At 40.4% G+C, this 27,456-nt stretch overlaps 1 protein-coding gene across 1 annotated transcript; it reads right to left on the reverse strand.

Annotated features, from left to right (window-relative positions):
* Positions 1 to 11,645: 11,645 nt before the first annotated feature.
* IK (IK cytokine) lies at positions 11,646 to 27,266 on the reverse strand. Its single transcript, XM_032219800.1, has 20 exons — positions 27,136 to 27,266; positions 25,525 to 25,591; positions 22,845 to 22,937; positions 22,367 to 22,426; positions 21,930 to 22,097; positions 21,732 to 21,846; positions 20,957 to 21,027; positions 20,816 to 20,862; positions 20,167 to 20,330; positions 19,972 to 20,080; positions 19,547 to 19,586; positions 19,010 to 19,217; positions 17,785 to 17,803; positions 17,043 to 17,121; positions 14,801 to 14,881; positions 14,108 to 14,165; positions 13,243 to 13,331; positions 12,693 to 12,801; positions 12,208 to 12,242; positions 11,646 to 11,926 (listed from the first exon to the last, which is right to left on the reverse strand). Exons 1-20 carry the CDS (start codon positions 27,149 to 27,151, stop codon positions 11,899 to 11,901), a joined length of 1,656 nt encoding a protein of 551 aa, XP_032075691.1. The 5' UTR covers positions 27,152 to 27,266; the 3' UTR covers positions 11,646 to 11,898.
* Between the last annotated feature and the right edge of the window lie 190 nt (positions 27,267 to 27,456).

Raw genomic sequence — 27,456 nt, forward strand, 5'->3', positions numbered from 1 at the left:
CTGGACAAATGGGCACCTAAAATAAAATGGGAGGACGGCGTTCAGAAATTGACTATCGGCCTTGGGCCGTTACCACCGGTGCAGCCAGAGGACCACCCAAGGGACGATTGAACCCAAGAAAGCAGACCACCCAGAGCCTGCAGCCCATGCAGCAGACACAAAAACCCCAGGGATCCAGCAAGTACCAAAAGACTACTGGGACTTGGCGGGGGTATTCAGTGAGGAAGATTGCAACTATCTTCCCCCTCATCGGCCTACCGATTGTGCAATAGAATTCATACCTGGGGCTACCCTACCAAAACCAAAAATGTACTCCATGACTCTCGCAGAAATGGTAGAATTGAGGCAGTACATTGACATCAATTTGAAATGGGGCTTTATTGAACCAGCTAATGTGGAAGTAGCGGCCCCAGTGCTCTTCAAAAAGAAGAAAGATGGCGATAGGGTATGTGGGGTTTGAATGCCATATGTGTAAAGAACACTACCTCCTACCCCTCATGAAAAATATGTTGAACCAGAGGGGTGTGGCCTGAATCCCAGCAACAGGACGTGTTCTTCAGAGGGCTCGCTGAAGAACTGTCAGATTCCTGTTGTATCGGGGAGGGGTGACCCATAACCCCACCATAGCTGTCCTGGAGAGACAGTGAAGAGGGGGGCGCAAGTGGGTGTGGTTGGGGAACCCGCAACTCCCCTAAAACATCTGCATTTGCCCCTGGACCAAAAGCAGGAAAAGTAGCCAACGTGAGCTATCGCAGTTGGAAGGCCAGACAAAGCGCGGGAATCAGTGTGGACAGCATTTGGGTGAGATAATAAGAGTGCTTGAAAGTGCAACATTTCTGTAAATTAACTTTTTAACCTCCGGTTAAAGCTTTTTAAAGAGAGAGTAGCAGAAGAAAGGGGGGAATGGACATTACAAAGCTCTCCCTCCCTCAGGCCAGCAGCGAACGGACGGAGTCGTTAGATAGAAGAAAGGAAGTGATAGATCTTGAGAATTGCTTAAGGATGTTAGAAAACGAATCGGATGCCCTTGGTGTTTAACTTTCACTCTATGCCTATGATTTTCTTAGTAACTTGGTAACTTTTAAGAATTGCTGAGATTTGCTTTCGAAGGCAGGAACTTAAAAGAAAATATGTTGAATAAATTGTCTGCATTGCTGTCTAGTAGCAAACAGTACCTGGCAAAAGCTGTTTAAGAAAAGTTGACCTTGAAACATTGTGGATAATAACAAACTGATAAAAGTCCTCTAGAAGAAAGAAAGAAATAAGAAATAAGACCAGCTGTGTAAACATTGCCTTTCCTTCCCTTGCTACATTATAATGGGCTGCTGAGACTGCCTTCCTGATAGTGTATGTGTCAGCGTTCCAAATGTCATCCAGAAATAAATCAGAGTCCAAGGTAGAACTATCCTTAAACTTCCAATTTAATAATGTTGGTACATCTGTGGTAATCCCGAATCTGAAAGCTTCCTGGGTTACCACCCAGTTTAAAGTTCAAAACCTTGCCCCCACACCCACAAGTCCATCACATGGTCCAATCTTCCTCTGCCACGCTGGCATTTCCATCGATCTAGTTCCGGTCAGGTGCAGAGATGTGGAGACAAAAGATGACCTTGGGCTTCTAGAAAGGAATGTTCTATTATGACAACAACACATTCTACAATTCTACTCCTTACTATTCCCCCTCCCGATTACTACACTAATGAAACAGCATAATAAAATAATAGAAAGTGTGGCAGGCCAGAGATCTTAAAAGGAATATAACTGCAGGCCTGACCGTATGCTTCCCCCTTTTTCCTAAGGGGGGGGGGAGAAATTTGGATAACCTAGACAACTCATACTAAAGGTTCCTCTTTTTCTCTCTGTTCATTTGGCTACTTTGGGTCACTTTTTACTTACCCAATTTTTATATTTTTGTCTCTTTTTTACCTCTTGCAATGAGGTGTAGATTACCATTGTGGAATTAATTTTGTGTTTGTTTTCTCCCCCACTTTTTTGTGGTGGGGGAGGTGCGTGCCTTTTGACCAATATTTTAATGTGTTTATTTTTTCCCCTTGTTTCCTATTTTTTCCTTTTGTTACTTCATGTGGCCATTATAAAGTGAATGGATTAAGGTAGCAAGAACCTGAAGACAGGGCCCAAGAACAGGGGTCAGTTTATTGGAGGCTGGTGCTTGGGGCGGTGTGGGTGACTCCAGGACTGCAATTATTCTACTAATCTATTCTTTGGATTACAAAACTTGATTATAACTTAAATACAACAATGTCAGATCCAAATACTAACATGAAGAAAATAACATCATATGCATCTGCAACAGCCACCCCTCCCAGTTCAGTGGCACAGAAACCAGCAGGCACAGGAACACAACAAGACAAAGCTATTTTGGAGCTAAAAAGTATGTTGCAAGACATACATAAGGATATCAAGGAGCACATAAACAGAGTACTTTACTTTGCAACTTTAATAAGATTTGTATGCCGCCCACTCCCTAGGGACTCTGGGCGGCTCACAACAAAAGTAACGACATAAAAATATTAAAAATACAATTATTTAAAATAAGATATCATCCATTCAATCACGTGGGGCTGGATTTCAATCAACAGCCCCAGGCCTGCTGGAACAGCCAGGTCTTGGTTGCTTTACGGAAGGCCAGGAGAGTGGTAAGGGTCCGGATCTCTGCGGGTAGCTCGTTCCAGAAGGCTGGTGCAGTTACAGAGAAGGCCCTTCCTCGGGGAGCCGCCAGCCGGCATTGTCCAGTCGGCGGCACCCGGAGGAGGCCCATCCTGTGCGATCTTATTGGTCGTTGGGAGGTGAATGGCAGGAGGCGGTCTCTCAGGTAGTCAGGTCCAATACCATGTAGAGTAGAAGAGAAAGTGAGCAAAGTGGAAGATGAATTGAAAGAAGTCAAGGAAATGATGGGGGGAAATGAGCAGAGACTGCAGGAGATGGAAGACAAGGCAGAGATAACATTGAAAAAAGTGAAGGAGATGGATTATAGGCTGACAGCAATTGATAAAAAAACAGGAAGGAGCCAATGTATTGTGGAGATGAAAAGATCCGAATTCTATCTAACACTCCAGAACATAGAAGAGGAGAAAGGAGAGAATTTAGCAGTGAAGATCACAGAAATTCTCTCAGCGGCTACAGAAATGTGTAAGGAATATATCCTAGGCGGAATGGATGAGACTTTTAGAGTATATACAAGATATGAAACAACTTACCCAGAGAGGTACATGTAAGATTTGTAAAAAAAATATATCTAAAAATGAAATATTGTAAGCAGCAAGAAGTTCCACAATAAAATACAAATCTAGAGATATAGTGGTATTGAAGAAAATTCCAAGGAGGATCAGAGAAATAAGAAAGGAATATCACTTTTTGACTAAGAGTCTGATCAAAAAAGGAGTGAGTTTTAGATGGCTTGTTCCAGAAGGGATTTTGGTAAACTGGCACAAACAAAGGTACAGACTAAATACACTAGAGAAAGCAGAATTATTTTATGAACAAAATATAGCAGCACAGGAGGGAATGCTGGTAAGAGAAGAGGAAGGAACTAAATGCCAGGAAGCTAAGGGGAAAGATCAAAGAGAGATGAAGAAAAAAAACAGGAAGAGAAAGCGCTAAGAGAAGGAGTAAGGGCTAAAAAGACAAAGGAGCAGAGGGAGCTAAGAACAATTAGATCAACTAAACCTATAAACCAATGACATGGAGGAAGAAATAAAAGTAATCTCCATTAACATAAACAGATTAAATTTGGCAACAAAAAGAAGAACTTTCAACAAATTAGAGAAATTGAAATTGGACATTATATGCTTACAGGAAATACATATTAAAAAGCAACACAGAAAATTTTTGGAACAGGCAAAACTTGGTAATTTATATACGACCCTGGCTGACCAAAACAAAAAGGGAATAGCATTATATATTAGAAAGACAATACAATCAAATAAAATTTTTGAACCTATTCCAAACAATACCAATGAAACTAGAGAAAAAATTCTTAGTGGGGAAATATATATGGCGGGGGCGGGGGAAGCAAGAATTAATATAAAAATGTTGCAAGATGCAAGGATTCAAGGTGGATTTGGATTACCAAATGGAATTGTGCTATCAAGCAGCGGGATTAGCTTGGATGAAAGATGGGTTTTATTGAAAAATGCAAAATTATTCACATTGGAGGATCATGATTTGCAATTGGGTTGGTATGGTTTTTTGTGGTATAAAACTAGGGCACATGGCTATTTTCAAAGACATTATGTAAGGAACGGATTATTAACAATATGGGAAAGAATGAAAAGGAAATATTATTTAGAAATACCAATGTTGCTTTCAACAATGGAAGCATTGACACATCCAAATATTACTAGTATGAAAAATACTATTAGATACAAAGATATCTTAACAGAAAGGGAGGAACTAAAACAAAACAAGAATTAGAAAAACAAGGGATTGATATAGGATGGTTTTCACAATTGCAAACACAATCAAGATATGAAAAAGATAAAAGGGAGCATGGTTTTAACTTAGAAAGTTCGGAGTTGGATAAGATACTTACGGGAAAGGAAGAAATAATAACCAAGGAATTATATAGCTACCTATTAAGAACTATGCTAGAAGAAGAAGTTGTTAAAGACACAATGTTAACTTGGGCAAAGAATTTTTACCACATGATTGAACTAGAAAAGTGGCAACAACTATGGGAAAGGAATTATAAATTAACCATATCAATGGCTTATAAAGAAAACTTATACAAAATGTTTTACAGATGGCACATGTCACCTGGAAAACTAGCAAAGATGTTTATAGACAAGTAAGCGAAATCTTGGAAATGTCAACAAGCAATAGCTTCATACTATCATAAGTGGTGGACATGTGCAGAAGCAAGGAAATATTGGACTAAAATAAGAATATGGTTAAAGAAAATGTTACAACAAGAAATAGAATTTAGACCAGAGATATTTCTACTAGGTATTATCCCAGAGAAATTCAAGAAAGAGGATACTTATTTGATTATACATGTAATTATAGCACCGAGAATTGTATTTGCCCAAAATTGGAAATTAAATAAGCTACCAACAGACAAAGAGATAATAAAAAAGATATTAGATTGTGCAGAGATGAATAGGTTGATAATGAAAATAAAGGATAAAGAGGAATAGGAGTACTTCAAGACATAGGGAAAAAATAGGGAGAAGATAAAGTACCCAGACGACACACTATTAAATGGAAAGGGTGGGAGGGGAAAACAGAAAAGAAATATTAAATATATAAGTATATATTCAAGAGTGAGATATAAAGGGGGGGAAACATAACTAGGGTAGACTAGCGAATGTAAGGGAATAAGAAATGATACTAAATTATATTTGGATCGAAGGAAATACCATCCCAAGGAAACATAATCTGAGATTTGAAATATACACCAACAATAATAGAAAAAGAAAGGGAGAGAGGAGAAAGAAAGGAAGACGGGAAAGAAGAAAGAGGTAAGGAGAGGAGGATGGAAGGGAGAGAAAGAGAAGAGAGAGGGTAGGAGGGGGAAGAGGAAGCAGTAGGAGAAAGGTAAGGGAAGAAGAAAGGCGAAGGAGAGGAGGAAGGAAGAAAGTAGAGAAGGGAGAAAGGGAAAAAAGAAAGGGAAAACAAGGAGGTGTTACAAAAGGAGGAAGGGATGGCAAATAAAGCAACCCAAACTGTACATTATAACCTATTAAATGGAATAATAAATGTATAAGAATGATAAATGTAAAGAAGAACAACAATTATGTGAATGCATACTTAAAATACTATGTAAGAGAATAAAAAAATAAAAAATTCTTTGGAAAGATATGTTGAACCACTTGGCCAAAGGCAAGGTGTTCACCAAACTGGACTTGAGAGAGGCGTATTACCGCATACGAATCAGAGAAGGAGATGAATGGAAGACCGCTTTTAACTGCCCCCTTGGCAGTTTTCAATTCAAAATTATGCCATTTGGGCTACAAAGGGGCCCCTGCAGTCTTCATGCAGTACATAAATGAGGTGCTACATGAGCCCCTATACCACGGAGTGCTCATTTATCTCGATGACATCTTGATATTTTCTGAAACACTAGAAGAACACATGAACCTGGTACAACAAGTTCTGAAAAAACTTCTAGCCACCAAACTATAAGCAAAGTTGTTGAAGTGTGAATTCCACAAAACCTCTCTGGATTACCTTGGCTATCGCATCTCCGATGAGGGGATAGAGATGGATCCATGAAAAGTGAAAGCTGTGTTAGACTGGAAACCTCCAAGGACTCGCGAACAGCTACAATGGTTTCTTGGATTTGCCAATTTCTACAGGCAATTCATTCCAGTTTTCACGGAGATTGCCCTCCCATTGACTGAACTATTAAAAATGGGGCCTTCCCCGACAAAGCCAAAAGCAAACCAACCCCTGAAGTGGACAATGGACTGTCAAAAAGCATTCAAAAAATTTAAATGGCTCTTTGCCCAAGAGCCCATACTGCAACACCCCAATCCAGAATAGCAATTCATAATCCAGACAGATGCCAGCAATGTAGCTGTAGCGGCAGTATTGCTGCAAAAGAACAAAGAAGGACACATTTTGCCGTGCGCTTACGTCTCAAAAAAACCTCACCACTACTGAAAGGAGGTGGGCCATTTGGGAGAAAGAAGCGTATGCGGTCAGGTGGGCCCTGCTCACTTGGAGACATTTCCTGGAAGGGGGAAGTGTGCCGTTCGAGGTCTGGACTGACCATAAAAACCTCGAAGCTCTCAAAAGCCCTCGAAGACTGTCCCCAAAGCAAGTTCGCTGGGCACAATACTTCCGAAGATTTAAATTCGAATTGAAACACATCCCTACAGTGAAGAACTTATTGGTGGATGCCTTGTCAAGAAAACCGCAGTACGACAGTAAGAAGGAAGAAGTGGTTCACCCCATCCTTCCTTCTTCCCACCAAAAGGTGGCCCAAGTCACCACCCGAAGCCAGGATAAGCTGATGGTGGTGATGAAATTTGCGCTGCCAGCAGACCCATAGCTCAACAATAACAAGGACATCCTGACGATGAAAGATGGCTTAGCCTGGAAGGGATCCAAAGGCTGGAAGTTCTACAGTGAAGCTATGAGGTGGATCTAGGAGGCCATTTTGGCTCCACCTCACCAGGCACCAATTTTGGTGGCCAAATATGAAATCGGATTACATAAAAAGCTCCATTTGCGCGACCATGAAAATAGGGCCATGGAAACCCCCTGGACTATTACAATGGGTGGCCATTCCTAGCTGATTATGGGATGAGATAGCAATGGACTTCATTGTCAAGCTCCCAGACAGCAGCGGAAATAGTGTAATCTGGACAGTTATTGATCTGTTTTCCAAGCAGGCCCATTTCATTGCTTGTTCAGGATTACCGTCCACAAAGAAATTAGCTAAAATGTTTGTTAAACACATTTACCACCTGCATGGAGTGTCCAGGAGAATCATTTCAGACCACAGAGTTAAGTTCACTGCCAAGTTCTGGAGACAGTTCCTGAGGTCCATTGGGTTCACACAAGGACTGAGCTCAGCATTTCATCTGAGCATGAAAGGAGCAGCGGAAAGGGTCAATGCGATGGTGGAACAATACATCCGTTGTTATGTGGACTATCAACAAGAACTGGTCAGATTTGCTGCCGTTCGCTGAAGTAGCATACAACAGCGCGGTTCACAGCAGTACTGGATTAAATCCTTTTCAAATTACCAGGGACATGGAATTTGTTCCCTGCCTGAACTGCCTAAGGAACCTCCCTCTTCCATGTCTCTGACTGAATGGATGGACACTCTAAGGAAAGGATGAGAAAATACGAAAAAAGCTCTAATGGAAACGGCAGAAGCATAAAGAAGCAAGCTGATAAACACTGATCGCTCCAATCCCTCTTCCGTGTGGAGCACAACGTTTTCTTATCTACCAAATACATAAGATTAAGAATGCCTAGCAAGAAATTTGCCCCAAAATTTCTAGGTCCATTCCCAATAGTGAAGATAATTAACCCAGTTACAGTTCAACTGTCTACCCAGAATTCTAGGGAAAATTTACCTAGTATTTCATTGTAGCTTATTGAAGCCAGTAATTGGGTCCAGCATAAGACCATCCACCCAGCCTCCCCCTCCTCCTGTAGATAGAACAGGACACACATTATGAGGTGAAAAGAATCTTAGACTCCAGGCTGTATAGGAGTCGCTTACAATATTTAGTGCATTGGAAGGGGTACCCTTTGTCCGAAGCTACTTGGGTGAAAAGCTGGAACCTAAAAGCTCGTAAGTTAGTAAAACAATTCCATTATAAATTTCCTGATAAGCCAAAGGGTCCCCCTGGGGGGAGCGGGAGAGGTGGTTAATTCTGTTATGTTAACCCCTACATTCTCTTTTCAGGAAACATTTTTCTTCTAAGGAGAGGCCGCCTGTCAGGCCTGCAGCCATGTTCCTTTTGGATCTTTGGCCTGCCACACTTCTATTCTACTATGCTGTTTCTATAGTGGGGAAATGAGAGGGAAAATGGTGCGGAATAGAATGTTATGTAGCTAAAATAAAATTCCTTCCTAGATTGCCACGGCATCCTTTGTCTTGACACCTCTGCACCTGACCGGAACTGGATGGGTGGGACTGCCAGTGGTGGGTTTCAAAAATTTTTAGAACCTATTCTGTAGTTGTGGCCTGTTTTGTGGGAATGGCTTGGCAGTCACGTGACCGGGTGAGAGTGGCTATCTTGTAAAATGTGGTGAAACTCACTTAACAACGCTCTTGCTTAGCAACCAAAATGTTGGCTCAGAAACTCACAAGTCTTAAAGCTGTCAAGTTACAAAACCTTTGCACACCTAACCCTTTAGAAACCCCCCCCCCAGGGTGTAAAAACTTGACAGCTTTAAGACTTGTGGACTTCAACTCCCAGAATTCCTCCTCCAGTCATGTTGGCTGAGGAACTCTGGCATTTGAAGCGTGCAAATCTTAAAGCTGTCAAGTTACAAGAGTCTTGCACCCCTAACCCTTTAGAAAAAACCCCAAGGGTGTTCAAACTTGAGAGATTTAAGACTTGTGGACTTCAACTCCCAGAATTCCTCCTTCCCTCACTCAGCTGCTATCACCGAGGTGCCACCAGGACAAGAGAGATTTTGGGAGGGACCTTCCCTCCCCCTCCAGAGAGCCCATGCCAGAGAGAGGAAACGGGGTGGTTTGAATATTGGCTAAGAGGCGGTTTAGTGACCAGAGTGTCTTCTTCATTCATTCAGGCAGGCAGAGAATGAAAGAAGCCTCCTTCACACATTCAGGCAGCAAGTGGGGATTCTTTCGCACATGCCTTTTTTCTTTCTCCCCCTGCCCGAACGCATGAAAGAGGCATGTGGAGAACGAAAGGTGCCCGTAGCCAAGGGCAAAGAAGCCTGCTGCTTGCCTCCTTCAACGTTCAGGCAACGGTGGTGCTTTCTCGCACACCTTTCTTTCTCCCCCTGCCTGAACTCGTGAAGGAGGCAAGCGGAGAAAGTGCACGTAGCCGAGGGCAAAGAATCCTGCTGCTTGCCTCCTTCACACGTTCAGGCAGCAGGGGTGCTTTGTCGCACACCTTCTTTCTTTCTCCCCCTGCCCGAACGCATGGAGGCACTGCTGCCCACCCGCATTCAAACCAGGCCTCCTCCTATCTCCCCACACAGGCACTCTGTAGGGGGAGGGAAGGTCCCGCCCAAGTCCTACTTCCCTTACCTCGTGGCACAATTCTGGGATGGCAGGATATTCTTTTTTTCACCGGTATGGGGGCATAGCCTTAACACCTGCATTGCTGCTGCTCCCAGTCCAGCCCCGCGCAATATCCCCGCCAATCCACTGACCTTGGAACACTCTGTTGGAGAGCCTCTCCTTCGCGTCCTGTTGCCGGGTGCAGCCGCGTCCGGGGAGGTGCTGTACCCCCCGAGTGGTCACATTGCAGTGGCATGTGGGCGGCTTACCATCCCAGGGCCCACTCAGTTTCTTCTGGAGGGGACAGGCAGACAGGCAGCATCCTCCCCCCCACCTCCCCGGCCGCCTGGAGCCTCGGCTGGGCGGGCATGGTGTGGATGGGTGGGGTAAGTGAGCAAGTGTTGATCGGGCAGGCGGGGGGAACGAGTGAAGGGGGTGGCGGGAGGGAGTGTTCCAGTACGGTCCCACTGGACAAATGAGTTCTAAAAGGTACGGTAAATTTGATGAACCCCTTCTGGCGTACCGGTGCGAACTAGGAGCAACCCACCCCTGGACTGCCAGCATGGCAGTGGGCGATTGGACCATGTGATGGACTTGTGGGTGTGGGGACAAGATCATGAACTTTAACATGGGGGGGGGGGAACGGAAGAAGCTTCGGATTCGGGTTTCCCCCCCAATATGCCAGCATGGCTCTCTTAATAAATTGGAACTTTGAGCAGCACATTGCCTTGGACTGTAATTTAATTTTGGATGCTATCTGGAACACTGACACACTACTTATTTAAAAAAAAAAAAACATGCGAAACAGCTTTTTTCTTCACACATTGGGGACATTGTGTAGATCAAGAAGAAAATAGGCATTTTCTTTTGATGACTTAATCTAGAGAGCCAGGTTCTTACAAAAGTCTTTAGAGTGGTTCTTATAAATGACTAGGCTTCAATATTTGGGAGACAAAATACTGAATTGTTTCACACGAAGGTAGTTCTCACACATTTACAATTCAATGACTGTGATTTATTAAATAGACAGAGAATAGCAACACTGACAAAAAAAATCATCTTTAACTATTGGAATCCAACAACAAATAAGAAAATTAGTAGAGACAATCTTAGAAAGCTTAAGAATGGAAAGCTGTAAAACCAATCTTTAAAAATTATTAGTGGGGATTAAACAACTGATATTTTCAGAGCTAATGTTGTAAATCCTTCAGTGGAAAGTATTATTGCCTCTTCATTCATGATCATTAAACAAATATTTGCATTGTTTACTCCTATTTATACTAGATTATTTCTATTATTTGCTTTAAAGACTTAATTGTGGCAATTTTACTTCTTCGTTTAATTAAAATATTTGCATCTTATTTATTATTGCTATTTTAAACGATTTAAAAAACATGAAATATGACATGGAAATCCAGATTAAAAACAACTATTCTAATAAAATCTTGTGCTGTAGCAGGGATGTCAAACTGGCAGCCGACGGGCTGGATGCATCACACACAGGCGACGTTCTCTGGCTCCACAAAGGCAAAAAAGTCATGATATGTCACATGACATGATCAAGTTTGACACCCGTGCTCTAGAGGAATGCTGTCTCCAGGCTTGGACAGAGCCAGGTCTTAAGGGCATTCTGAAACCCAAAGGGAAAGGCTGCTATTGGTGTCCAGGAGGATGCTGTTCCAGAGGGCAGTGCCAGAGAAGGCATACTTCCTTTGTCCCACAAGATGACAATGTTTGAGGGGGTGCAAGACAGGCGGAAACTTTCAGAAATAGTAAGTAACAATGGAAACAAAGGATTTTTCCTAATAGGCAGAATATGCTATGTAAGTTCATATCAGACTGTATTTCTACATAACAAACACTACTAACGAACATTCATATTGCATTCTGTATAAAGAACACCCTCCCAAATCGTACCTGCCCCAGACTGCCATGCATTCAAGGAGCACAATAAGAATCTGTAACATAAACATTATAACAATTTTTTTATTGCAGTACAAATCCAAAGTGCAAGGCCCTGGGGAACATTCCTTGTCTACAAGGAAAAAAGCATCAAAAGTTTCATTGCAATCAGTTTCATTCATCTGCCCTTCATATTCACATGTAAGCAGGAAGCAAGGTGGGCTTGTTCCGGTGACTATTCCATCAGAATCAAATCTCCACTGGAGCTGAACTTTCAGAATACAGCTGAAGGAATCAACTGATGGAACCTGACAGCTTCAGTATTTTGGTCTCTTCACCTCAACCCTAAAATTACAGACATTTATATGAAATGCTGTTAAGATGGGACACTTTAGCAGAAACAACACACACACACACCTTACAGTACTAAAAATCAAGCATTCTAAGAACAAAAAATGCAGAAAATAAAATAATTAATATTCTTCAGACCAACCATGCATCTCTTGCCACAAATGAGTAGTTGGACTTAGCTGAATACATACAAGATAACATATATGAGACAGAGATGGCTCCATGAGTACTTTTCACATTACATTAACTTTTCAAGTGAAAGCAATTATACTAACCCATCAGCCTCCATCTTCTTTCTTTTTTCAATGATCTGCAAAGAGAATACAATTACTGTATTGTGGATATGACATTAAAGCATTTATTTATTTATTTTTTGGAATGCCTAACTTTCAAGCAAAAGATCATGTGGATATCAGAAAAGTCAAATAGAGCAAGCTGCTTTCTGGTAGAAAGGATACTGATTCTATTGCACATATGAAAAAGTTTAGTTTGCTCCCACAATATAAATAGAACTTTTAGACATCAGAATTTTGATTATAAAAAAGCTATTAGGTATCACATTCTGATGGAAAGCCCTGACACAGAATTGCAAGGAGCTCAAAATATAGCCTATTTCTATGCATGAAACTGAATGAAATAGCAGAACATAATCCTTTTCAAATCTTAAAACCTGTAAGTGTGTGTGTAAAACCTTAAAGAAAAGTACAAACTATGGTGGACAAAACAAATGTTATTAAATAAATATAGCTTCAGATCTTACTGCACTAATCTTTTTCCATTGCCGATCTAGTTCAGCTTTGTCATTGGTCTCTTTGAAACGCCGTGTCTTACGGCCTTCAGACATCTTGATTCCATACTGGAATGCTGCTCTAAAATAAAAGGAACAAGTCAAGTATAGATGGGGAATTTGTGATACAGCAAAAAAAATTACCACAAGATCTACCTTCTCAGCTCTATTACATGAGGCATCTTATGAGGCATTCTACAAAATGTAGTACAAATTTAACTTTAATAATTTTAATTTAATTAACTTAATATGGCTACCCATTCCAGAAAACTCTAGGTGGATTATAAAATCCATAAAAAGAGTAAAATAGTTAACATAACAGGAAGTCCAGACTGTAACAACTAGAACAACAAGCAGTGTAATACAAATAATACACTATACAACTAATATATCACACCACATTAACCCTCGGCCTGGGGACAGAGACGGGTCTTAAGAGTTTTCTGGAATCTTATTATTTATAAATAACATATCCTATAATACCATCTATCTTCCTACTCTTAAAAACAACTTGCAAACTCACTTGGGTAAAGCCTCTTTGTTATTCATGTACTCGCTATATTCTTCTTGTGTGTCGAAGTCCCAGCGACCCAGAGGTCCTTTTTTGTTTCCCTTGGGAAAGGAGAAAAAGACAAAAAGAACTTTAGGCTGAAAGTAAAGGAAACCTTACTAAACTTTTCTAAAATAATCCATATTTTACAATACTCAAATCACTAATTTTGCTGCAGAAAAACATTAGCTTCCAAGAATAAAGTATCTACACTATGGACTTTTTGCAGTCAGTATGCACACACACGTATACAGATAAAAGCATTAAAATATTTTATCTCACATGGTAAAATCCATTGTGGCACCTTATTCAACTGTAAATGAAGCTAAAAAGTTAAAGTTGCCAGGTTCCCATGAAAAATTTCAATATAAATATATACTAGACAAACTCTGATCCATTGGGTCCGCTTTTCAAATCTATTTCCTTATGAGATTCCTCAATGCTTTCAGCAACGGCAGAGCTTCTAATGTTCTGCCTTCGCTACAAAATAATCTTAAATATTCAGGGAGATATTCAGATATGTATCTGCCTTGAAAATAGCCCATATTGAAGTGACCACAGGACGTGGTTTATAACATTTTGTATTATGTTTTAAAATGTTTTATAAAATTTGCCAAATTTCAATTGTATGAGTAATAGATTCTGAATTTTGACAGCAATCTTTAAGTTAGTCCATTTGAGGTACCTTGATTCAAAAATTGTCATTTTGCACCATTTTGCCCAGTTAAAGGTTACACGCAAACATGTAGAGCTTTAATAGGATACAGATTCCAAATGACTCACTATGGAAATATTACACCATAGAATAATACTTATTTTAAAATTATTGATGGTATACCTGATCCATTTTACTATAATCTACTTCTTCATCACTATCCACAGCCATGGCATCCATTCTAGGAAAAACACAAAATTGGCAGTAACTATATTTACAATCCCATTCAAAGTTATATTTTGAGATATAGCAATAACAAATCTGGAATTCTCTGCTTAGTTTATAGATTCTATATACATGGTAAAATCTAATACTGAAAAATTGGACTTCAGTCAACATCTATAGAACTAGACTATTTCAAAACAGGTATATCCTCCTAGCCCACTACTTTACCCATTTATAACTCAGTTGAGTAGCAAATGGTGTGCATGTGTGTGTGTGATGATAGCTGATAGAAAACTTTAGTTGCAGGACTGTTTTTAATATCTACATACTATTTAACTTCATTATCTAGATTTTACTAATGCTTCAGTATAAGGCCAAAGAGTTTCCAAGCATGTACATATAATAATGAATTAGCCCTATCAACCTCTGGCCCTGACATTTTAAATAAATAAATGCTTTTTATTTTGTCAAAATTATTTGCCAAGAAAATGTGCATGGCCCTTGAACCAAAAAGATTTCACATTCCTGGTCTGAATGGTTTTTTTAATTTGAAATTTATCTTCCACTATTCCAAAATTTCAAAAACTTGCTGATGTTACTTCTGTTCCTATATAAGTAGTCCTTAGAATGTTGAATACATAATATCCTTACGTTGCAGGGTAGCATTCAGCATAGCTGTTTAGCATTCCAAAGAAATCACCCAGTTGCTTTTTATCTTCAGTTTTTTTTAATGTATTAAAGGATAAGGAACAAAAGTATTGAAAAAGACAAGATTGTCTTTATCTAATAAGCAAGCACCATGAATCCATATGGGGAGAACAAGCAGAATATTAAAAAGGTCTTAAGCTGTTCAGAGTCAATATTTTCTTTCTCACAAGCTTTACTAACAAGCACATCAATTTCAGCTAAGTATCTCTTCCAGTCACTCCACTGGAAACAATAGATAGCCATTCAACATACAATAGTAAAGGAGTCTGGAATTTCTATCTTAAGTCATACGTCTGGCCCAATTTTATAACTTTTTTTGCAGCAGTTATTAAGTGAATTTTGTGGTTTTTAAGCAAATCACTGTGTACCTATGGGTGTTTTCTATGGATAAAAAGGCCAGAAATCAGCATAAAACATCATAAAGTGTGGTCACATGAATATAGAACACTGTGCCCAGCTATAAAACTGTACTGCTTGCCAAATGCCTAAAATGCAATCATGTGATTACAGAGGATATGCAACTGTCAGAACTTTGGAACTGGGTTGTATGTGGTTTTTTGGTGGGTGTCTGTCATAAGTTTAAAAGGTCACTAAGCAACTGGTCATTAAGCAAGGATTATTTATATACATTTCCATAAAACATATAATCTCAGTCCTTGACTTACAACCATTCATATAAGGATCATTCAAAATTATGACAGTGCCAAATTGACTTGTAACTATGCCCAAAGTTATGGCCGCTGCAGCACATCTGCAGTCATGTGATCAAAATTTGGATGCTTGGCCACCCACCTGCACTTACAGCCGCATGGGCACTGCAACTCCCCTCCTCCTATCTGCCCAATCCCCGTGGTACAATCCTACATAGAGGCCAGGGCCTTCAGCAGTTTTAGCCAGCTGTCCCTACTCTTAGGCCTCAATTTCAATCCCAATGCTGCCTCTAGCATAGAGAATTGCTATCTCAAGCCCCTTATTGCAGCCAGCCACACCAGCACTAATCGGCCCCATCTGTGGGAAATGAAAAAAAATCAGGGAAACATCTGAAATATTAGGAGAATGGCTCCTACCCTTTTCTATGCTGGCTTTCTGGCAATCAGCAGCAAGGGAAAAACAATTGAAGCTGAGTGGCATGCAGAGTAGCTGGCCACAATGTGGAGCTTGAGACAGTACTTCTCAACGGCAGTGGCAGCATGAGGGCTGAAGTTGAAATTCGGGGGTGGCAGCAGCTGGCCAAGATTGCTGAAGACCCCAGATCTCTAGGACCAACCCTGGCAAAGTCACTAAATGCCGCATTATAAGGTTGGCCTGGGCTGGTTGAGGCTTCCTGAAATTGTTGTGGTTTTGTACTGCACTGCAGCACCTAGCCAAACACACATATGGCCTACACTGGGCTCCTAGGGCCGTGATAGCAAACCTATGGCACACGTGCCACAGGTGGCACCCGAAGCCATTTGTTAGGGCACGCGAGGGGTTGTCCTGTCAGCTCTGACTTCAGCCTTCTTTTTCAGCCGTTTCCAGCCAACGTGCAAACAGGAAGTTTGGGAACGGACTTCCAGTTTGCGCATTGGACCGTTTTTCGCACTCCAGAGCCTTCAGGAAAGCCTCCTGAAGGCGAAAAACGGCCCTAGGGGGCAAACTATAAGTCATCAGGGAGGGCGGGGGTTGCATGTGCATGCATGCAGGGGGGAGGGCAGAGGACACATGCACATGCATGCGGGGGGCCGCCCCACAGCATTATGGGTGTGGGCACGCCTGCACACGATCTCCCTGCTCTCCCCTCGCTTTTGGCACGAGATCCGAAAAAGATTAGCCATTACTGTCCTAGGGCTTCCCCCACTCCTACAGCACCCTTGCATTCCTTACCTGGGACTCCTCCATTTAACAACTTGAAAAACTGCATAATGACTGCAACCCGAAGTGCCAGGATTGTAGTCATTGAGCAAAGCAGTCATGTAAGGTCTCTCTTAACAGCTATTTCAATGAATCACCAAGATTTTGGTTTCAAATGTCAACTTAAGTCTTGGGCTACATGTATGGCATTCTTCTGAGCTTTCCCAAGATACAAAAACAAAGTATTTTTTAAATAAAGGTTGGACTTTGTATAAAAGACACCTTTTTTACCAAAAACCCTACAGCAATTGCTAAACCTAGAATTCCTCATTCACTGTACAGATGTAAAGGATATGGTTCTGCCCCTTCCCAGCCAGTAGCACCAGCAAACTTTTCATTGATTGATTTTATCAACTCTTTGGCTGAGCCAGGTCCTGAAAAAAAGGAGAAAGAAGAAACAAATTACTGACCAATCTGATAGAAATAATACTTTTCCAGCTGAATCTTATTGAAATCTAAGAGAAGATAAAGAGACATAGGAGACGCCCTTGACTGGGTAGGTGCCATTAAATTAGCCTTTAAATTCACCACAAATATGGAAATAATCATACAAGCAAACCAAATATATGTTTTTAAAAAACTTTCTAGCATGGCTAACCATCAAGCTAAAAAAAAAGAATTCCAGTAATAATGTATTAGATTTTCTAAATATTCAGTTGAGATAAATATCTAGTGATATTGAATGATATCAATAAAACTTGTTTCTTCTTCTTGAAGAGCCGAGGTGGCGCAGTGGTTAAATGCAGCACTGCAGGCTACTGCTAGATCAGCAGTTCAGCGGTTCAAATCTCACCGGCTCAGGGTTGACTCAGCCTTCCATCCTTCCGAGGTGGGTAAAATGAGGACCCGGATTGTTGGGGGCAATATGCTGACTCTCTGTAAACCGCTTAGAGAGGGCTGAAAGCCCTATGAAGCGGTATATAAGTCTACTGCTATTGCTATTACTGCTATCTGCAATTGCAGAGATATTTTGTTTAGCAATCGTATTTTTCTGCTTGTAGCCAGTTTTTTAAATCAAGGTTAATGCAAGAACTTACCTTTGTCTATATCATTAGGCTAAATGGAGAAAAGAAAATGAACACATTACTCTCAAAATAGCAATCAAGATGAAGGCTAGTTACTTAACATAAGATAAGCTATGTTCCATTAATTCAAAAGATGCATATAGTGCAGAATTTGTGCCCACATAAGAAGCCAAAATTTCACGTACCTCTGCAACTAGCATCTGAGAACTACTTGAAAATAGAGTAAAAAAACTACAAGACCATTATTTCTACAATTTTACTGACAATTTTGTACAAATAATATTTAATTCACTGTTTACATTGAATTATTGTAACCTCATTAAGGTTACAAAATATTTCAAAATTGTTTTATAAAACAAAAAAATTGTTTTACACTGTGGAAGGGGGGGGAGATGCTCAGGGTAACCACACCCTAGAACTGTAATGGCAAACCTATCAGAGTCCTCTCTGTAGGCACGCCAGCTGTCACCCCAGCTCAGCTCCACTGCGCATGGACATGCATCTCCCGCTGCCCAGCTGGTGTTCGGGTCTCTGCTGTGCATGCGCAGTGGCAGAGGCTTCCCCGATCTCCATAGGTTCTCTCCCCAGCACGCCCTACCTTTCTCCTCCATTTCTTCTGCCCATGCTTTTCCCAATCTCCACGGTTCCCCCCCCCCCCCCGGGCAGCGCGTCCTAGCTTTCACCTGTATTTCTGCCACCCATGCCTTCCCCGATCTCCACAGTTCCCCCTGCCCCGCACGCCCTAGCTTTCTCAATTTCTGCCACCCGTGCCTTCCCCGATCTCCAATCCCCCACCCCCAGCATGCCCTAGTTTTCTCCTGCATATCTGCTGCCCATGCCTTCCCCAATTTCCGCAGTTTCTCCTCCCAGCACGCTTTCTCCTGCATTTCTTCCACCCATGCCTTCCCTGATCTCCGCAGGTTCCCCCCTTCACAAGTGCCTCTCCATGGCAGAAATGGAGGAGAAAGGTAGGGCATGCTGGGGGGCAGGGAACTGTGGAGATTGGAGAAAGCATGGGCGGCAGAAATGCAGGAGAAAGCTAGGGCATGCTGGGAGGAGGGGGGGAACTGCGAAGATAGGACAAGGCACTGGTGGCAGAAATGCAGGAGAAATTTTGGCGCAAGATCCTATCCATTAGATGTAAGCAAGTAAAATTAAAATTAAAAATTTTTGGGCTTGACAAAGTCTCAATTTTATGCCATAGATGATTGACAGATAGATATTGATGTGTGCTTACCTCATCATCAGCTTTAGGTTTCTCAAAGTAGCTGTGCCTCTTCTTCTCCTCTTCACGTTCCCTTTCTCTCTCCCGTTCACGATCTCGCTCATGTTCCCTGTCTCTCTCTCTCTCCCGTTCTCGGTCCCGTTCCCTGTATCTCTCTCGTTCCTTTTCTCGTGGCACTTTTGCTGCCGACGGTACGTAATCACCAATATCTTCAAAAATACTTTTCATCAGAAAAGCACATATTAAAAGAACGAAAGATAAATCAAATACAAATAAGTCTCAGAAAATGGCATAAAAATCTTGCCAAGAGAATCACTGAGCATAAATTATTCTTTTCTATTAAACATTTTTGCTCCCAAGGTGATGATATCTTTTGTTTTAAACAATTCAGCCCCTGTAACCTGAAGGGGAAGCCAAATAAGTTCACTTGTCTGTTCCTTCCAAACTGAGGACCATGCAAGAATGCAGCAGCTTCCTGAAAATAGTTCCAAATACAATGAGAAAGATCCAACCTCAAAGGATAAGCACTTGATGTATCCATATACTTACCTCATGTCTGCCTCTGGGGGTTTCTTCTCATCCAGTTTCCCTACAAATGGAGAGCAATCAGATTACACTTATTTCCATACCTATGGTACATTATTTATTTTAGGCAATAAAAATATGTTTTTGCAAATGTCTTGTAGCATTTCATTAATGGTGTAATTTTATATGATATGATACCCAACCTATGTTAATCTTTTCACTCTTTGTTCATACAAGTGTCTATTCCTCAGATTGAAAAAGAAATAATCCCCATCTTAAACACATTTTCCACCCTAATGTGAAACATCAACCTATAGGGCAATGTAGAATCTAAATTTTGTACTCTGTTACCATTCTGACATTAATCAAATGTTAATAGAATGTTATTTTTTAATGTTCATCATGTAAAACAAGATATGCAAGTCTGAATTCTCAAAACCTATCCTTACCTTTATCCTTTTTCTTGAGCTTTTTATTTCGAGTGCCTTGCCTCAGATAGGAAAGAATCTGCGTCAGTTTACTAATTACAATGTCATTTGTAGTCAATGTGGTCTGGGCCTAGAAGGATAAATCACAGGAATCACTACTCTGATAGCTCATATATAATGCTCATAAAGCATTACCACAGCAATTAGGTCAATTACCTCCATGGTTGGACAATCAGCCTTACTTCTAATCAAAGTTGTGGGAATATCTGTGTCAGCATACTCATCATCAAGATCCACCACATAAGCCATTCGCCCTGGCAGGAAGAGCTCATTCCGCTCATATGCCTTGTTCCTGAATAGCATCCGATAGATGTTACGGCCTAGCAAAAAAGAGGATTCATGAATATGCCACTATTCACTCAATATATTAAGCTAAACAAGCCACAATATGTTTTTATGATATTGTCAAAACTAGAACCAAGACACTGCAGCCATTGCTCCAATAAGCCATTCTTGAAAGCACATAGACCCAGCCTAGAAAAAGATACATACTTTCACCCTCAGGTTATTTAAGAACTCAGAGAAACAGAATAAGTTGCTCACAGTGAAATGTTCATAACATCTTATTCTAGATAAAATATACATATATAACTGTTGGGACTAAGATCAAGGTGATCCAAGTTCATTCTCAAACACAGAAGTTCATTGGGTGACTGGATGAGTCACCCTCTCAACCAGACCTACAACACAGGGTTGCTGTTGGACAAGGAAAAAATGGAAGGAAGGCATTATATATGTTACCACAAGCATCTGGAGAAAAAAATAGAATTTAAGTCTAATAAATAAAATGTTTGAATAACCTTACCCAAGCGAGTCTTGAATTCAATTTTATTTTCTGGATCTTCATCCTTCCTAGAAAGGAAGCAATGAAATACACATGAGTAGCTGGGCTACGATTTTTTCAGCCTAAAATCTCATAGGTCAGAACTCTCTTATCCCTACTTACTTAGTTTCTTTTTGAGGCTTTTCCATTAATTCTTCTTCCTCTTTTTCTTTGCTGGCAATCTCTGCCCGTACCTGAATAGAAATATATTTTCTTTAAAATGGTATGATGTTATGAACATAGATTCCCAATAGATTAAATAGGAACAAACTGCTGGCTCCCAACAGGTCTTCAGCACTGTTTATAGATCTGAATCCACCATTTTCCACTACCATCAGGCTGCTCAGCCACCATTGTTTTTCCGCTGTTACGAGCAGCAGGAAAAAAAACTTCTTAACTTACTAGGAAGTTTAAAACATCTCCCTGCATAATAGCCTTGTACAAAAGTACTATTTACTTACTGTTATTAACAACCAAGAAAAAGCATTATTCCATGCTCTCAGGATTGCTGAGGCAGGGAAGGTTAAGGAGAGGGGGAGAAGTAGGTAGTGGCAAATGGAAAAAAGGCTATTTAGATGTTTAATGCAGATATTTCACACATGAAATGTATATATTCTATGCAAAATATGTAATTGACATAATATACTTTAGTAGTAACCACTGAAAAATAGTGGCTTGAAAGCCCTGAACAAATTCTCAGATGCTTCTTGATTTCAACCAATTTCTGCAATTATACAATTGGGAAAAAGAAGCATTACAATCCAAGATAGGAAAAATTACAAAAAAACTCCAACCCCTTAGAAATATGGAACATTTTTAGGCAGAGCAGCAGCACAAATAAGGGCAAAAACTTGCTTAAGATGTGAATTGTTATGCACTGTTGCATTTTCTGGCTCACCTTTTGCAACAAAGCAAAATCAAGACCCTTCACCAAGTGAGTGTGTTCCATGTCACCACCCAAGAATTTGGACTCTTGAATCAATTGCCGCCTCTTTTCTGCCGCTGATTTATCCCTAGTACAACAAAAATAAATGGTTTAAGGTAAGCACTACATTCTACTCCCAGCCAGAATGGCAGTAACTGTGACTGTACTCACGCTTCTGCAGTGGGTCCTACTGCCCTGTAATTGGCAGTTGTACTGATTAGTTCTGTTTCTTCATAATCTTTGTTCACACCATCACGTCTTTCCTTGGCACGGTCTCTGTATTTCTCAGCCAATTCCCTCTCTCGCTCAATCTCTTGCTGGCGTAGTTTTGCATAATAGCTGACATTTTAAAAAAGAAAAAAAGGCCAAAATAAATTAAGGAAACAAAACACAGTATTCTAAGAATACTTTTTTAAAACCAGTAATGCTGATTGTCCCTGTCCTTTGTTTCGTTGTTAACCTAGACCTACATTAGTCATACAGAGAAATAACTTATATATTGTATGATTCATATTTATATTACATACTAAGAGAAGCAAAATTATTATCTCCATTTATCCAGCAATATGATTCTTCCTTCCGTTCAAAAATGCATCAATCTCTATTACCTTTTTTTCTTTCTCCTGCGTGCAGCTGGATCTTCATCTTCATTGTACTCTTTGGGCATTCTAAAAAGAACAAGAATAAAAATGTTCATAATATTCAATGATTAAACTGCAATAAAATGTAAACTCTTAATTTTAAAATATTAGCAATAATGAAGTTTTCCTCTTTATTCACCTCAGAGGAAACCATAAATGCCTTCAGGAAAAATGCTTTCAAAATAATAACATCATCATGTAAGCAGTTTATAGAAAGTAATAAATCTTAATTTTCAGGATTCCTACATGAATAAAATGTACGAGACATTATCTGAAAAACATTACTATTTTTTTGCAAATTCTATTTATTCAAGTAGCCTAATATTGATTTTAGCATTTATTGTGTTAGAACTAGTATAAGATAGATGCATCAGGTAAAATGTATTTGGTAAAATGTATTTGGTAAATACGTTTTTGATAAAAAGTACAAAAATTGCATGCTTACTCATGATGACGAGATTTTGAAGGTGGTGCAGATGTTGGTGTTGCCCGTGGAGTCATAAGAAGCTTACGAAAGTCTTCATTGGTCAATTTAGACCTATCACAAAAACAATTGCTTAAAGAAGTGCATAAAAACAGAATAAGTAACTACTGACTATAATTATTCATTAAATTTGTATGCCACCTGACTCCAAATGACTCTGAAAAAGTTAGAGAAATTAAAGCATTTGAAATACTGCAAAAATATGCAACAAATAGTATATAATTTATTAAGAAAGAAAAACTAAATGATCCTATACAATATTCATTTACTACACCCGTACACTGCATATAGATTTGCCACAATCCCTTGTAGTGAGAAAATTACTTGGTAATGTTTTTTTATTTGCCCACTGATTATACCCTGAAAATTGGTCAGAAAAACCAGAGATATATAGAAAAAATCAAAATGTTACAGTTCCAAAGCATAATACATTATTGCACTCTTATTGTTTCCTTGGTTGGGTGGTATTTTATTTCATTATCAAAAGTACACTAGAAAAAATGCCATTATTCTCCAACCTTCCCTTTTTGAGGAAGGTGATTGAGAAGGTGGTCGTGCAGCTGCTCCAGAGATTTCTGGATAAAACAGATTATCTAGACCCCTACCAATCAGAATTCAGACCTGGATTTGAGACAGAAATGCACTTTTGGATGATCTTTGGTGGGAGCGGGATGGGGGTAGTGCATCCATCCTTGCTCTACTTGACCTCTCAGCGGCTTTCGATACCACCAACCATGGTATTCTCCTGGGGCGGCTTCAGGGGAATGGGAGGCCTTGTACTATCCTGGTTCACTTCCTTCCTCTGTGACCGCTCTCAGTCAGTGTTGATAGGAGGGGGGAGATCCAGACCTCGCCCACTGCTTTATGGGATTCCGCAGGGCTCAGTACTCTCTCCACTCCTCTTCAACATTTATATGAAGCCATTGGATGAGATCATCCATCACCATGGACTGAAGTATCCTCAATATCTTGATGATACTCTGCTGTATGTCTCGGCCCATGGTGAGTTAAGTGATGCCGTATCCTCCCTCTCACAGTACATAGAAGCTGTTAGGGACTGGATGGAGAGCAACAGGTTGAAACTAAACCTTTGCAAGACCAAATGATTCTAGGTTTGGGGTTCGTTAGCTCAGGGAGAATTGCCACCTTTGGTCTTGGATGGGGTGGCACTACCCCAAACAGACTCTGTGCGTAATCTAGGGGTTTTCCTGGACTCATGACGGTTGTGGCCAAGAGGGCCTTTGCACAACTGCAAGGTGTGTGCTAGTTACCCCCTTTCCTGGATCAACAGTCCCTAATCACAGTCACTCATGCCAGTGTGGGTTGCCAATTTTTTTTTACTACCAATTCCGGCGCGCTCATGCTGCTTCTGCGCATGCAAAGAAGCATCCGGGCGGGTAGGCGGAGCCTCCCATCGCTGCTACTACCGGTTTGCCCGATCCAGGCCGAAGCGGGAGCAACCCACCTCTGACTCATGCCCGAGTTACTTCCTGTGTTGACTATTGCAACAGGCTCTACAGGGGGCTGCCCTTGAAGAGCATACAGAAGCTCCAGTTGGTGCAAAATGCAGCAGCCCGCATGATTGCGTGCAGACCCCATTGTGCACATGTATCACCTCTCCTGTGGGAGCTGTATTGGTTGCCAATTTGCTTCTGGGTGCAATTCAAGGTCCTGGTTGTCACCTTTAAAACCCTTCATGGTTTGGCACCAGGTTATCTGAGGGACCATCTCTTGCCAGTCACATCTATACCCAACCCATCAGAGCGGGGAGGGAGGGAATGTTGCGGGTCCCATCCCTCAGGGAGATACACTAGTGGGACCCAGAAGAAGGGCCTTCTCCGTAGTGGTTCCCTCTCTCTGGCACAACATTTTCCCATAGATTAGAATGGCCCCCACTCTAATACTCTTCTGGAAGATGCTGAAGACCTGGTTCTGCCAGTGGGCCTGGGGAACCCAGAGTGGGATGGAGCCCATTAAATGGCTCATGTGATCTGCTATCACTGGGGCGGGAGGGTAGCAGGTGATTTTGTTATATTGTACTATACTAATTCTTTTTGTTATTGTTTTAAATATGGTTTTATATTCTGTAAGTCGCCTTCAGTCGCCATGGGCGAATAGGCAGCAATATAAATTCAATATCTATCATCTATCTATCTATCATCTATCTATCTATCTATCTATCTATCTATCTATCTATCTATCTATCTATCTATCTATCTTTTATTTATTTATTAAATTTGTTTCATCTTGCTGCTAGGCAATTCTAGGCAACTTACAACATTAAATGCTATTTTGGCCCTTCTTAATCTCATTAGCTAATATACCCAGGTTTCTGCTGGCCAATGTATTCCAATCACCACTGACAAAGATCCTTTCCCTTACCTCCCACTGCACCATTGCTTGCTTTTCCTCAAGTATAAATTGGAGATAGAAGCAGGGGTTAATGAAGTGGTACTGCTAAGATTTTGCATTCCACAGAAGTGTGAGAACAATTGGCAATCTTCAAAGTTCTATGTATAGGATACAGAAACCCTATTGTTGGAGGAAAATGTGCTCGGTTCCCTTAGCAATGTATATAAAAAAAAATTGGTCTGTAATACTGAAAGCTGTGTCTTTAAAAACAATTGAAAGCTCTACTCACTGATTAAAAGAATGAGAATCATCCACTTCATGGCCATCTGGGGCCAAAGGGTTAGAGAATGGCTCACCTAGAAAGAGAATTATGTCAACATAACATATCTGAAAGATAAGTATTTTAGTCAAATAACCTATTGTGACATTTTTCATACAGAAAATATCTGCAGAAAAATAATACCAAGAAATACCTTATATGCCACTGATTTTCAGCCAGTTCCAAAATGTAACAGTGTGGAAAAATTAAGAAATTCAAGAAAGTACTTGCCCGGAACAGTATTAGCTTTCTTGCAGTCTACAGATCATTGTGTAAAACCCAGTAGGAAAATACAGCAATAACAAACTATTTTTTCCTTATCTAATTTTTCCAAATTTAAACCTTCACAAATATAAAGTCCTCTTCTTAATTGCATTTTTCATCACAACACCTTGGTCTTTTTATTTTGTACATACTGCAATAATTATTATCTGTAGGAATATTAACATTTGTGTCTTAAAATTTCTACCAGATTTTTTTCATTTTTTCCCATAAGAAATTGCAACCAAAGATATACCATTATTTTCTACGCAAGTAAAATCAAGGGAATAACACAAAGTAATATGATTGTTTGCAATATCTATAGTTATTTGGAATCACTTCAGGATTGCTTGAAGACAGAAGAAAGGAGAGTCATGTGTGTAAATTCCACAGAACCATTATAATACATAAGTGCTTAAGAATCTGGCCATGTTTAGAAAAATCAGGAAGTAAAGTAAAATATAAAAGGATGGGGGTGGGGGGAAATCCCAGTAGACACAAAACTTTGGTTTTTCACCAGTCCATAAAATGTAAAACAAAAAGAATTAGAAACTGATGATAGTGATCATATTCAATTCTGAAATTGTACTTGAACAGGTTAGTACTTCTTGGTAAATAACTCTTGCTTTTCCCTTCCTTTTTTCCTCAGGTTTCCCCACTGGAAATTAGCCTTTTTCATATCCAATATAGTACCATACAGAGCAAAGACAGAAAAAGTGTAGCATGTTTTGCAAAAATTTAGCAAACAAACCACAAATAACAACCCATCATCAATTTCTGGTAGAAATTTTAAAACACAAATGTTCCTACAGATAATAATAAAAAACCAAGGTGTTGGGACAAAAAATCCAATTGAGAAGAGGACTTTATATTTGTGAAGATTTAAATTTGTAAAAATTAACATAAGAAAAAAATAGTTTGTTATCGCTGTATCTTCCTGCTGGGTTTCACACAATGGTCTTTTGCCCATCTGACTCTATAAAGGCTCCCCACCCCCAGCAGCAATTAGAATGGAAAAGCCCCCTGCTCTAGGCCGTCCATTCTCTTCAGAGAGAGGGTCCCTCGTTCATTAGGGATGGCTTTACTGTACCCATCACATGGGGACAAGACCCCCCTCCCAGCTCCCTTTGTATGGATGATTCAGCCCACCGGACACACACGAATAAAACAGGGAAGGGAGGGCAGCGGCCTCGGTCCCTCAAAATATATTCACTGGTCCTTTATTTGAAAAGGGAGGCCAGCAACAAAAAGTCCGAGGGCAATTCGGCGACTCTCTCTCACCATCACCCCAGCCCCACTCAGGTTTAAGGTGACACTCACTGTCTCGCTCCGGCATTGTCGCTTCAGTTATAAACGACTCCGACTAAGGTGATAAACAACCTCCACCGAGCTCTGCCTCTTTCCCACAAGGCACCGCGCAGGGAAGACAACTTAACCCGCGTGCGCTGCGCGGAAACTCTCCGGGAGCTTAGAGATATGTTATAATTCATCTATAGACTCGTCGAGATGGGCAATTTCCGGGTTCATTTTCAGAATTAAGTTAGCCCTTTCTTTCAATGATCTCTCATTAAACGTAACAGGCAAATCTAAGACTTCAGCATGTCTATTCAACAGATTGCAGCAAAAACACCCGTTTTCATT

The sequence above is a fragment of the Thamnophis elegans genome, chromosome 6, assembly GCF_009769535.1.
Source record: "Thamnophis elegans isolate rThaEle1 chromosome 6, rThaEle1.pri, whole genome shotgun sequence".
Classification (NCBI taxonomy): Eukaryota; Metazoa; Chordata; class Lepidosauria; order Squamata; family Colubridae; genus Thamnophis; species Thamnophis elegans.

Excerpts from the sequence above, each read along its gene's own strand:
- IK (XM_032219800.1), bottom strand. Across the intron at positions 22,427-22,844 it reads TCAAAATCTCGTCATCATGA|AATGCCCAAAGAGTACAATG; the intron begins GTAAGCATGCAA and ends TGTTCTTTTTAG. Across the intron at positions 21,847-21,929 it reads GTAGGACCCACTGCAGAAGC|GGATAAATCAGCGGCAGAAA; the intron begins GTGAGTACAGTC and ends TTGTTGTACTAG.